This window comes from Cydia amplana, chromosome Z (genome assembly GCF_948474715.1).
Source record: "Cydia amplana chromosome Z, ilCydAmpl1.1, whole genome shotgun sequence".
Taxonomy (NCBI): domain Eukaryota; kingdom Metazoa; phylum Arthropoda; class Insecta; order Lepidoptera; family Tortricidae; genus Cydia; species Cydia amplana.
In genome coordinates, this window is record NC_086096.1 from 11,885,438 (window position 1) to 11,899,520 (window position 14,083).

Sequence of the window (14,083 nt, forward strand, 5' to 3'; positions counted from 1 at the left end):
CGTAACTTGCAAATCATGCAATCAGATTATCGGGCACATATAAATAGGTAGGTACCTACATATAAATCAAGTGTGAGAGGGATGCATCTCTTTTCTCGGACATAGGCAAAGCAGGGATGATACCTACGGTATCGGGACAACTCACAAAATATAAATGTAATGTCGATCAAAACCTTCTGAAAAATGGCGTCCGTCATTTTATGCAAACATGTACGAAATTAACTAATACTCGAAACGAAAGTGAGTACTAAATGCTCTAACCGTTCCTACTTGGTTTGGTAGGTTTTTCTAATCACATAATTAACAGTTACGGAATAATATTAAACGAGAACTACATGCAGCCATGAGTGTTAACAACACATGATCATTATCGTTGGTACCAGAGATTGCTAAAGATTTTCAAATCGCAAATCAATATTGTTTAGGTAGTTAAATCGTTTTATCTTAAAGTAGAAGATTGAGATAGCTTACTTAAATAAAATCCGTAATTCAAGATGTAAGTACAAGCAAAAACATGGAAGCAAGCTCGGCGTGAGCAGCAGTGTTGCCTCACTTATTATACGGTCTTGTAGATACATCACTGTTAACATTTATGTCGTAGGCTACTTTTATCCTACCTAATCGAAATGCACAGCCCGCAACAATTTACCTACTCTAGTTCGTTAACTTCTTTACGCCTATAAAAATTGTCTAATGACATAAATTGACTCACAGTCCGAAGCAAGTAAGTACAAGTAAGATTAATTAGAAACTCCGAATAATCGGAAATGCAATATAGAAATGAGAATGTTTATTCTAGACGGGTTTTTGTAAGTGCAGTGACCATCAGATGATTTTTGGAGCAAGGATTCCAGTGGGCACGTAGTTTATTGTACACATGTGGGTATGTACCTAACAATGACAATCGTAAAAGCAAAATTATATTTCTTTCAGGCACTTATGTCCATTTATTTAGAATAAGTATTGTTATTTTTTGGAAAATGAACTCTAGAACGGCTTATTTATTATAATATATATTCGTAAAAATTACTTAGTTCATTAGGATCCCTATTAAGAACCATGTCTGTCTGTTCGTCTGCGCCTGCGGTTTTGCTTTGTGATTATTAGTGTTAGAAAGCTGCAATTTAACATGGATATATAAATCAATCAGCCGAAAAAGTGGTAAAAACAATAGTTTTTCCCCCTACACGTAAGTTGAGGATGTAGTTTTTTTGACACCGTTTAAGTTAAAGTAAGAGGGACACACATTTTCGATACGATTATTTCCAAAAATATTTACTTATACTTACAGAATAAGTAAGTGACTTGTAATCTAATCTTTCAGAGATTTTCGGAGTCGATAATCAGCTGGACCTACAAGATGGTTCTAACGATTTATTATTAAGTTCGTGGTTATTTGCGTGTTTTAAGGAAAACCTAATATTGCTTTATAGTATCTTTACGCTGTTAAGTGGCATGGCAAAAAACAAATGGACACCATATGTAAGCGCCCATTAGGTATAGGTACCCGCTGTTTAAATAATTAATCGTGACAAATTAGGATAATATTAGTTATTTAATAATAATAGAAAAGAAATGTATCACATACCTTTACGAAGTCTGTATAGTGCAGTGGTTCCAAACCTGGGGGTAATTACCCCCGTGGGGGTAAAACTGGTATTTTACGGGGGTAATAAGCTAACCTAATTTAACAATACAACAAACGTACACGTTTTATTTTTATTACCATTAGGAGGAGGGGTAAAATCCGGTTCCCTAGTTAGTCATAGGGGTGACCGGACTGAAAAGGTTAGGAACCACTGGTATAGTGTATAGGTACAGCCTTTACCTACTTAATTCAACGCCAGGTCACTGCACAGGTATCACCCAATCTTAAGGCTTACAATTAGCATTTTTTTATAGATTAGTAATTTTAGTATAAATATCATAAGAGAATTTACAAGCGAAAGATAACATTGTTATCGTATAAAGCTGTAGATGAGTAGATTACCTTAAGTTATAGATACTTACATCGATACTAAGTTACAGTGAGAGTCGCTAACGGAAATATCCAAAAGTCCTCCAAAAAATATGTATTCAGGATTCGCCGAAAAGGAAGGAGAGATGTCAACAAGTAGTAAGTAAGTATTCAAAGAGTTATTTGTACATAGACTATATTTGGCAAAGACGTTAGAACAGTGAGTGCTGCATGAGCCGCGAGCCGCGCAGGGTGGGCCGCGGGCCGCGCAGGGCGGGCCGCGGCCCACGCAGGGCTGGCCGCGGGCAGAAACGTGCTAGTTGCAAGGTAAACACACAATCTACTTCATATCTCTACGACTCTAATACATTCATTAGTTTCAACTTTAATGAACAAAGAAGGTACATTACTAATATGCTCTTATTTGTCTGTTTGTTTGTTTATACGCGACTAGTGAGTGAACGCGAGCCCTAATAGCTTTATAAATACCAGTTCGTGATATTCGAAACATGTTTCTCAATTCGCATATGAAGGTAACTCGCAATTTAATATCCGCGGGTAATACCGAAACGATAAAATTAGGGTAGGTACCTATGCTATGGTTAAATTCCTAAGTTTTATAAGTTACCTACAGTTATTCTCTCGTTCGGCTCTAAAGCTAAAGTCTGCATAATCCACGCTTTCATTGGCCGGAGTTGGTTGTATTGTAGTAAGCAGAGTAGGTAACCGATGCCAGCATATACCCATTAGCTCCACTTACGGTAAGTGAAGCGAGCAAGCGGCAGGTTTGAATCCTGCAACCGATGGAGGCACAGGGCTCGTCTCACTCATTATTCTCTACCTTACAATTTACATTACACACTCACCTTACACTCGGATGGTAGGTACCTACGCCTTTATCACTAACAAATTGCTTTCGAATTTATAACAACGCTTTGTTGTTTAACATCACTTGCCGCTTAAATATAAAATTTAAATTACTCGTCATAAGTTCACAAATTTTACACGTAATTTATTTTTTACGAACTGTTTCAAAATTGTACACGTGCAAAAACTGTTAAAAAATGATCTCTAACTGTGGCCTCGCCACGCGTTTTTTACTTATTAATCGGTTAACTTTAATATATAATGGGGCTGTAAAAACCCAAAAACGCGTAATATATATGTGCCAAAAATTTTACATTGTCCCAATGCAAATGTAACGTTAATGGGGCGCAACTCTTAAAAACCTAACAATTATTGATCAACAATAACAGTAAACTTGTAACTTCTAGTGTCGAAATCAATCAATGACTTTATTAATAATATGCAGTAGTTATAAAGATAATAAATGGTTTACGATTTTTAATAGGGTTTTGCCACTAGTTAACACTGCAATGAGTACCAAGAATATTAAATATCCATAACGGAGTTAGTGGGGAGAGGAGGACGTCAATCAAGGCCATATTAAATGTCGCGCCACAACACGACACTTGACGACGAGAGATCCATTGCGTTTCATATTCACATTTATTAAGTCACAGTGAAATATATCGCAGCCCAAGGAATTACTTTAACAGGGAATAACTCGTTCCGACGGCGCGGCGGTGCGGCGGCGGCCAGAGCAAGCGTGGGGCAGCTTTGCGCTGACCGGCCGCTGTCTAACTCTACCCACTCTCAAGTAAAACGTCGACTGACGAACTGACCGGTGACTACCTACCTACTATGAGATCGAAGTTATTTGTATATAATAATAAGTAAAGAATACATGTAATAGCAATATTGACTTATATAGTACATAAATAGTCTACAGATAGTAAATCATTTGCTGTATCTTTGAAAAAATGTCGGCTGACAAGCCTTACTTCATCGCTCTCGCACGGATAAAGCGGGTGTGGTTAACTCAGGTTAGGTATCTAGCAAGGTGCTAAAACGACGCTAAATGAATAATGAACTACCTATTTAAACTCACTACTTCGCTGTCAGTACCCCTAATGTAAATTTCATTCATAGCGCGACGTGACGTACGCGTTTGCGTTAAGTGTCATTTTGTATGGAATTTTGAGTTACCAAAATCCCATACAAAAATAAACATTACACAAACGCGGACGTCGTGAACGCTCATCACGTTATCGAATGAAATTTAGTAAATTTACACTAGGGGTTCTGTGCAGTTGAAAAGAAAAAAATTATTCTGCAAGGTAATCATCATTTACTTTTTATGAGCTTATGATTTGCCAACACGAGTTCTCGAGGTAATATGGTGAGATACCCGGCGCCTAGGCATTACTGGGCGCCGCCAGGGGGTGGCAGGGGGAGTCAGCTGCCTCCCCCTAGAGAATAAAAATTGTAACTAAATATATGCCCCTTCCCCTCCCCTTCGCCATCGGCCATATAAACTGACCCCCCCCCTAGCCCATCGGCTGGCGGCGCCCATGAGTCTATACTTTAATTTCTGCTGTTATATTTTAGAATAAAATAGAAGTTCCTTCCTTATAAAGAATTACGCGAAGAACCGAACGAAAACATGAACTTTCTAGAGTGCTCGGCTAGTAGGCAGCTTTAATATAGAAAATGGATAGTTGCAGGCGACGCAAGCTGCGACCGCTTGCACACGACACGGTGGCCCTAACATCAAACTACAAACCCTTTACGGTAGTAAATCATATCAAAATATTATTCTCACAGATTATCATTTTTAATACATTACAATGTTGTTATTATTCTGCTAAGTGTCCAATACACTTGTTTTAGATTTTTATATACCTAATGTTGAGCAGAATACAATTTAAGTAATAAGTAGGTATGTTAATAATTATCGATAATATATCACACGTCAAACTGAAAGTAAATTCAAATTAACGCCTCGCTCTTTGCCCGTTGTTCATATTGGCAAATACTATTTCTAGTGAACATCCGCCGTATGTTATGGGTAAAATTTAGGACATTTGTAGTCGGTCAAGTATAATATGAATAAGTGAATAAATGATGTACGGTGGATGTGCTTTGCTCGGTGCTACCGGGATATGGGAAAGGCGAAGGTAGGTACCCCACGACACGGCGGTGCGGTGTCGCGTCGGTAGCTCTAAGTAAATGTGAAGTCCGGCGAGAGGATGACCGTGGATTAATCGCCCCCCAGCGACAGCGCCTGCACGATGCGCGGGTCGGCCTTGCTGCCCTCCCGGAACTCCTCGAGCGTCAGCCGGTCGTCGTGGTTCTTGTCCATCTGGTCGAAGATCTTGTCCACGCGTTTTTGTGGCGTGTTCTCGTCCTCCGGTTGAGGCGTCTGTCCCTGCAAATTTAACGACACGTTCTCTTAAGAGTATTTCCATGCTAACATAAATATCATTAAGATTTAAGAATAAAGGATGACTCACGCTAGACCGGGCCGAGGCGTCCGACATCTCATTTTCTATGACGGCTGATCGGTGATCACGTGGTGATTTTCATAGAAAACGAAGTGCCGGAGCTCTGACCCGATCTAGCGTGAGTCATCTTTAACATTCCTTAAGTAGAAACAAATTTTATTTTGACAATTTTTGCAACTTTTTTATTTGAATCTGTGTTTTTTTACTCGCCATTTGACTATGTAGACAGATATGAAGATCTGACCAATACAAGAAGTCAAGCTAGTATTATAAGCTAGTTCAACACTGCCAACGTACCACCATCTGATAGATCGCGTCGACTATATTGTACATTTCGTCTCGCGTAATGTATCCGTCGTTGTCGACGTCGTACAGACGGAAGGCCCCTGGAAATTAAAATACCATATATTTAATTACCTGCTACGCATTGTTAGCACAGGAAAAGTAGTGTATGTTGGCGGCAAAATAAGTACATCCATGAAACTTTGCTTATGACTTTTATCTTGGCAGTAGAAATGAGGATCTGCCGAGTCCTATCAAAATTTAGGCGTCCGAACCCCTTTTCGGGGGGTATGTGCCGGGGGTTCATTTAAAAACAATCACATTTCAGAAACTAGGGAAGTGAGGTGTTATTTTCGTGTATTTTTTTGCGCTGAATCGAATGAAACTACAACCATACTTATAGGAACAGTATTTCGTGAATATCTCACTTAATTTGTTGAAAAAATGCTAAAAAGAAGACATTTCAAGTCAAAAGTAGGATTTAATCAGCTATAATATAATATTAACTATAATTATGTCTAGTTATTGATATTACGTTTAATTTTCATCTTCGAAATCATCATCATCATCGTTCAAGTACGGGTTGGAGCAAGAAAACTCCTCGCATATTTTGCATACAGGGGAACAGTTTATCCCTCTTTTTACACAAGAACACTTAAGAGTGGAACATCTACTTTTGCACAATCACAGACATCCCGAGCGGATTGTGCCAGTCTTCACATAGTGAACAACTATTAATTATGTACTATGATTCTAACGAGCTCAGATTCAAAGATATATAAATTGTTTCAGGTATTACAGGATTCCTATACATATATTTCACTTCGACAGACATAATCCTGCCGAACTTATAAGGGTACAATTTTCGACTCTGAACCCTAAGTATTAAAAATGAAATCTAGTGTGTTTAGTACAAGTAAGTAGCACCTACTTAGTAGTAGTGTAGTAGGTGTATTTACTAAAATAAATAAGTAGGGAAGTGAGTTACTTACAATGTAATTTTTCATCTAGATTTCCACGTGACGTGACTGATAACGCTCTTATAAATTCCTCAAACTCGATTGATCCGTCCTGTAACAAGTACATAAGTAACTACATATAAATTGAGTTAAGATGAACTGAAAGTGCTACCAATAGGTAAGTAGAACAACACAGCACATGCGTGCGCCCGTGAGGTGAGGGGACAGAACATAAAACACGTTTTTAACATTCTTGACAACATAGGTCCCTAACTCCCTACAGTAAAGTAGTGGCAAAAAATCTATCATACTGCTATTTTTTGAAGGCAATCACTCGAAAATTCATGAAATATATATATTATTACATATATGAAAAGAAAATGAAAATATATATCATGTAAACCATGATTGTATCATCATCACGACCATAATCCATAACATACGTCCCACTGCGCGTGGCAACGTGGGCAACTACGTTAGCACAAGGATTGGGGACTTCATCACACCCCAATTAATGTATGTTATAAAACATAAAATATTGTACTTATTATTTTAAAAAACACTCAAAATCGCACCAACAATAATGGTGAGTCAATGATGAGATTGATGGTGTTTTAGAGCATAGATATTTCACTCTCTGAACACATTTCTGAATAAAACCTGGGTTTATTCCATAACTCACAAGTTACGGCTACCAAGCTATAATATTTTTTTTTTTATAGGCGGGTCATTTATATTTAAAATAGATCTTCAAGCCTACCTACCTGATACGCTTGCTTTCCAATTTGATCAAACAAGTTTAGGGCAATAGGTATTGTATTTTATAAGGTTATGTAATTAATTAGTGCCAGATTTTATTATCGAATATGCCTATCAGTTAATAGTGACTTTTAATTTAGTCGAATTCCACGTGGGAGTGGCAGCTCCCGCTCCAGGAACGTAATAGAGTATGTGCGGAAAGAGTCATACGAGTATAATGTATTGCTTCCCTTATATTTCTCGACTCTTCTCTTTCCAGGTACCTGTGCATATATACCTATGTATGAGCTTAATAAATCATTGACGTAATCTGGACAAAACAAGTACTAAATTGTGTCAAAGTTATGAACCTTAATCGCTGAATGTAAACAACTTTTAATTACTTATACAAGTAATATCAGAAAGTAGGTAACTCTGCTTACATTGTTTTCGTCGAACACTCGGAATACCAGCGAGGCAAATTTGCTCGGGTCACCTTGAGGGAAGAACTGCTTATAGATCTTAATGAAACCCTGGAAGACAAACGAATATTAGGTTCATTATACTATTGCTAATTATTATTATACCTAAAATTTAAATTCTAGGGACTAACTGCCGACATGTTAATTTTTGTTTACTTTTAATTAATATAAGTATTATGATGTACAGTCAGCAGCAGAAGTTGCTAATCGGGTGAGGTGTTCAAAATTACCTTGACGCGCTATTATTCTCTTAACAATAAAGTCGCGTCAGGATCATTTTGAACACCTCGCTTGCTTCAGCAACTATTGCTGCTGACTGTAGGTATTTATATTGTACATCATATGGTTAATATGTTCTTTATGGATAAGGGTTCATGGAAAACAACATTTTATTCAAGCACTTATTGTTCAAAAATGTCGGTGGTCTGTCCCCTTAATTGTGTAGTCTACTTTTTCTTAAACAAGACGAAGCTAGTTTAGATTTTTTCACAGTACATATGGCTACTTTACAGCCCTAGTGCGGGAATTAGCACAATACGTGCCTATGTCGAAAAAGTAAAGGGCCATATGTACTGTAAAACGTTACATGTACAACACACACGTGCGAAAAGGTAATTCGCAACGAGTGGCGATAAATCGACACGAGTTCCTACTTTTCGCATTCGTATTGTAATGTACTATTACAGGCCTACCGCTTAATTGAGGCAGTGCCCTAGGAATTTGTGTCAGGCTGGATGATTGACGCACAATTTCCTCCTGCTGTATGCACTTTTTACCGACTACAATCAGGAGGATGTACTCACTACTCAGTCACGATGTGATGTGTGTTTATTTAGTACGTTCTCCGATATCTCAAAGACTGCAGGACAGATTTGGAACAGAGGCCTAAATTCTAAATTTCTTTATCTGCCTCTCTATCACTCGAATATGCAAAGAGAGACAGATAACGAAATTTCGATTATAATTTTTCGCGGTAGGCCAGCCATCAGGCCCACTTGACACTATGCGACATAATGAGATATCTGTGTTTGCATGTTGTGTTGCCTGTCGAATGGTGAGTGGTGCTCTCATTAAATTTCTACAATTATTGTCGGGCTGTAGTTATGTAGGTCAGCATCGTGATTTAATTACTTTTGGATATATTAGTACATATAATATATTAAATAATTTGGCTCATTTGACTTCCACTTGAAGGACCGACGCGACGCGAGCAAAGTAATTAAGTACCTACTCCTACATAACATCACAACAGTCCTCCTGACCCGCACATCCTCCTAAGAAACAGTTTCAGTTAACACGTAGGCCTTGAGGACAATGTGGACTCTTTATATAGCCTAAAATGTATTTTATCTACATTCATATCATAATCATATTATTCAGAAACGATAAGCTACATTTTCGTTAATATTAAGAAACCTGTATCTGTGGTGGAATCTTGAAGTTTACTTAAATTAAAGTATCGATAACCGATATTTTAATTACATTCAAATTTAGAACATTTCTGAGAAATAAAGCAATTTGATTTGATCTCTATTCTAATATCAGTCGAGATGACAGCTGCACTGTATGTAACTTTACATAATTAAATAATTATGCATTAAAACACTCGTGTGATCCTTTTATGAAATTCATTTCATTCGTTTCATAAATAAACCCACACTCATATTTTAATGCCATTCATTATGTAGCACCATAGATAAAAAAATACATAGATTGCTCACTCCATACATCAGTTTTAGTACCAAAAAAAATAAACAAAAAGAAAACCAAAACAAAATAACTTAATATAAATTCTTTTTTTTTAAAAGGGAACCGCCTTCAAAAAACCAACCCACTGAAAAGCATAAAATAATTGTTATATGGCACCCCTATACATGTCCAGTCCCTATATCCCGTCGTAAAGCAAATTTCTGCCAAAAAGTAATTAATACCTAATAATAAGAAAATTAATAATCATCCTGGTAATTACTTCGTTTTTGAAGTCGGTGCCAATCCAAAATTTTAGAGAACCGATATTTTAGACAACGAAGAACGCTGCACGTACTTGCATTATAAATACATACTTAGTTTACTCATTAATTTAGTTCTTGTAGGTACTACATACTCGTATTTTTTTTTCTGATTGGTAGCAAAGAATGTTTTTGTTGGTTTGGCACCGCCTTCAAAAACGAAGTAATTACCCGGATGATTATTAATTTTCTTATTATTAGGTATTAATTACTTTTTGGCAAAAATTTGCTTTACGACGGGATATAGGGACTGGAAATGTATAGGGGTGCCATATAACAATTATTTTATGCTTTTCAGTGGGTTGGTTTTTTGAAGGCGGTTCCCTTTAAAAAAAAAGAATTTATATTAAGTTATTTTGTTTTGGTTTTCTTTTTGTTTATTTTTAAGTTTTTTATTATTTTTTATTTTATTTTTTACTTTTTAGTGATAGGTCAATCATTTATTTTAGGTTTTGGGCTAAAATACTAGTTTGTTAGGCTTAGTTTTAGTGTAATTTAGCATTAAGTTATTTTGTTTTGGTTTTCTTTTTGTTTATTTTTAATTTGTTTATTCTTTTTTATTTATTTAATTTTATTTTTTATTTTTAGTGACAGGTACTTCATTTATTTTAGGTTTTGGGCTAAAATACTTGTTTGTTAGTATCTCCATTTAGTTTTGGGCTAGTAAGTAACTACCTACCTACTAATGTTGCTGAACTGATGGCCTAACTCGATGATAATCGCGACAAAACATAAGATGACGTTTCGGTGCTAAACGATTTGTATTAATATTGCTCCCACTCCCACTGCCACTCCCACTTCCAGTCCCAGTCCCAGTCCCACTCCCATTCCCAGTCCGAGTCCAACTCCGACTCCCACTGCCACTATTTTATCTAAATCGGATTCAGCAACTTAAATTTGATGGTAGGTATACCGATAGCATCGCCACCTACCGGATCCAATTGGTTTTTCTAACCATCCATGTACTGTACACTAAAACTTTTTCCAGAATGTAACAAACACTTTTCCGAAAATGGCATCAAAATCGGTTCAGTCAAACACAAAACAGCGTGGGACTATATTGCACCAAACCTGAGTTCCACTAGGTACAGCCAGGGTTCAGCATCAGCTCTATCTTGGGTACTGCTCTTCCAAGTGCTTATCAAGACGCGTCGGATGACCAAAACAGCGTGGGCCTATGTTGCACCAAACCTGAGTTCCACTAGGTACATCCAGGGTTTAGCATCAGCTCTATCTTGGGTACTGCTCTCCCAAGTGCTCATCAAGACGCGTCGGATGACCAAAACAGCGTGGGCCTATGTTGCACTAAACCTGAGTTCCACTAGGTACATCCTGAGTTCCACTAGATACATCCAGAGTTCAGCATCAGCTCCATCTTGGGTACTACTCTCCCAAGTGCTCATCAAGATGTGACAGATGACCAAAATAGCGTGGGCCTATGTTGCACCAAACCTGAGTTCCACTAGGTACAGCCAGGGTTCAGCATCAACTCTATCTTGGGTACTGCTCTTCCAAGTGCTCATCAAGACGCGTCGGATGACCAAAACAGCGTGGGCCTATGTTGCACCAAACCTGAGTTCCACTAGGTACATCCAGGGTTCAGCATCAGCTCTATCTTGGGTACTGCTCTCCCAAGTGCTCATCAATGCGTGTCGGATGACAAAAACAGCGTGGGCCTATATTGCACCAAACCTGAGTTCCACTAGGTACAACCAGGGTTCAGCATCAGCTCTATCTTGGGTACTGCTCTTCCAAGTGCTCATCAAGACGCGTCGGATGACCAAAACAACGTGGGCCTATGTTGCACCAAACCTGAGTTCCACTAGGTACATCCAGGGTTCAGCATCAGCTCTATCTTGGGTACTGCTCTTCCAAGTGCTCATCAAGACGCGTCGGATGACCAAAACAGCGTGGGCCTATGTTGCACCAAACCTGAGTTCCACTAGGTACTTCCAGGGTTCAGCATCAGCTCTATCTTGGGTACTGCTCTTCCAAGTGCTCATCAAGACGCGTCGGATGACCAAAACAGCGTGGGCCTATGTTGCACCAAACCTGAGTTCCACCAGGTACTTCCAGGGTTCAGCATCAGCTCTATCTTGGGTACTGCTCTCCCAATTGCTCATCAAGGCGTGTCGGATGACCAAAACAGCGTGGGCCTATGTTGCACCAAACCTGAGTTCCACTAGGTACAGCCAGGGTTCAGCATCAGCTCAGATCTATGTATACTAAAACCTTCTCCAGAATGTAACAAACACTTTTCTGAAAACCGCATCAAAATCGGTTCAGCCAAACGCGAGATAATCGCGAACAAATATACATACATACATACATACATACATACATACATACATACATACGGGTCAAACTGAGAACCTCCTTTTTTTTTTGAAGGCGGTTAAAAAGAATATTAGCATCGAGTAGCGGAACTATCAGTACTGCTACTTGACAATAGATGTAGCACTACTGATAGTTCCGCTACTCGATGCTAGATGTAGACACTGAAATTAATAGTCTAACTGATGTGTGGAGTGAGCACTCTTGTCTTATCTTATTATATTTCTCTATGGTAGCACTCATAATACATAAACTACTATGCATGTAAACTGTTAGTTACCTGTTCGGTGAGCAATCCGTTCGGACAATCTTTCAGGAAACCTTTGTGCCTGAAACACCAATTATTTCAAATAAGTTTTAGCATTTTCCGCACAATTATATGTGTTTGTTTCAATAAATGATGCAAGTTAATCTTTGTAATTTTTCGCTTTCTGATTGAGCTAAAAATAGTAGGTAATCAGTAGGTACCGTAAAATGGGGTGAGTAGGTGCAAAACTGACATTCAAACCTCGATAACATTTTATTTTTACATATGCAAACTGAATGGTGTATATAATAAGTGTTCCGGAAGTTTGTATTTTCGTTTTTATTTTATTTTGGGTAGTTCCATTTCATAACTTTGACGATAAACAGGAAAACCCACCTCACCCCGTAGTCCCTCGTATTTGGGGTGAGTTGGGTTTTCATACAAAGGTGATTTTGGAAGATTGTTGGATCGTTTTTTTTTTATTATGAGTATTACTATAGCTCCAATTTAAATTGGAATGCATTGTTTTTGTGGCAGTAGCCTTAAAAAACCATCTCACCCCCCTTTCAAACCTTCTCTCCCCATTCATAACCCAACTGTCCCCGCGAAGCCTACTCACCCCATTTTACGGTACAATGTAATTCAGTGTACATATACACTGAATAAGAAAAATATTGTCCTAATGTTAAGGTTTGAAGCGCTTCAATTTGTGTGATAACCTCACAGGTTCTCGTATCTTGCAATATCAACAAAAAAAAAAAATTATAGGTCCAAAACCAGAAAGTGTAGGTGTAGTAATTTCCTTTTCACACCACCTATTCGGAAAAGAGCTTTTTCTTCCCTGCTAGGAGGGATCAAAGTGGCACTTTTCCTCCCTGCTAGGACGGATCAAAGTAACACTTTTCTGTTCTAGCACACTATTTTTAAATTTTTTGCACATCTTAAATAATCTGTTTAAGCATCAGATTGTGTCAACACTAAGATTTTCTTATTTTCCTCATAGTTGATGTGAAAAGCAGTATGTGTCACACGTTCGTCTTGGGCGTTAACACTTGAATCCCTCATTACGCTCAGGATTCTACTTTAGAATCCCTCACTAAGTTTGGGAGTCTATTGTAGAATCCATCGCTTCATTCAGGATTCAATGTACGCCCTTGACGGAAATATATCATTTTGATCCCTTGTAACACAAACTATTAATTTGTCATGAAGTCAAATTGTTAAAATACCTACTCCACTGCCAGAATGGCTAGCTGTCATAATTTCTAGTGTCAAAAAGTTCTAATGTTACTGAAAGAATAAATGACCCGGTGTCATACGTCATACTGTCCCATTTTCAATCAAATCGTCAGGTGACAAGCAAAACTCACTAATTACTAAAAAATATTTAAACAAAAATTAACCTTCTTTTCGTATTAATATGGTTCACTATGGCTATGAACTTGTGGTGGTACTTAGTGAGTTTTGCTTGTCACCTGACGAAATGGTCCTTTTATATTTATGTTTATAAGAATGATGGCGCTGCCATCAATATAAGCGTGGAACGATAATTAGGTAGGTACTTTTTATTATTAAATATTATGTTTGTTAGTGTTATCGCCCGGGGATAAAGAATTGACAAGTACAAATTTAATTAGCTTGGGAACTTAATTGTCGTAATAAAATTAAAATAATGATTTAAGCAGAACAAAAGATAAAAAAATAAATTTTCAAACAATAGTTTTTTCC

General features: G+C 37.7%; 1 protein-coding gene across 2 annotated transcripts in view; it reads right to left on the reverse strand.

Annotated features, from left to right (window-relative positions):
• Positions 1-4,501: 4,501 nt before the first annotated feature.
• The window catches only part of LOC134661351 (frequenin-2), a 190,313-nt gene continuing 180,731 nt past the window's right edge, over positions 4,502-14,083 (reverse strand). For both annotated transcript variants that reach the window (XM_063517388.1, XM_063517389.1), the window contains 5 exons: positions 12,389-12,437; positions 7,727-7,816; positions 6,579-6,657; positions 5,602-5,690; positions 4,502-5,228 (listed from right to left, as the gene is read on the reverse strand). In XM_063517388.1, coding sequence (XP_063373458.1) covers positions 5,061-5,228; positions 5,602-5,690; positions 6,579-6,657; positions 7,727-7,816; positions 12,389-12,437 — 475 coding nt within the window. In that variant the 3' untranslated portion in view covers positions 4,502-5,060. The remainder of the gene's footprint in view (positions 5,229-5,601; positions 5,691-6,578; positions 6,658-7,726; positions 7,817-12,388; positions 12,438-14,083) is intronic.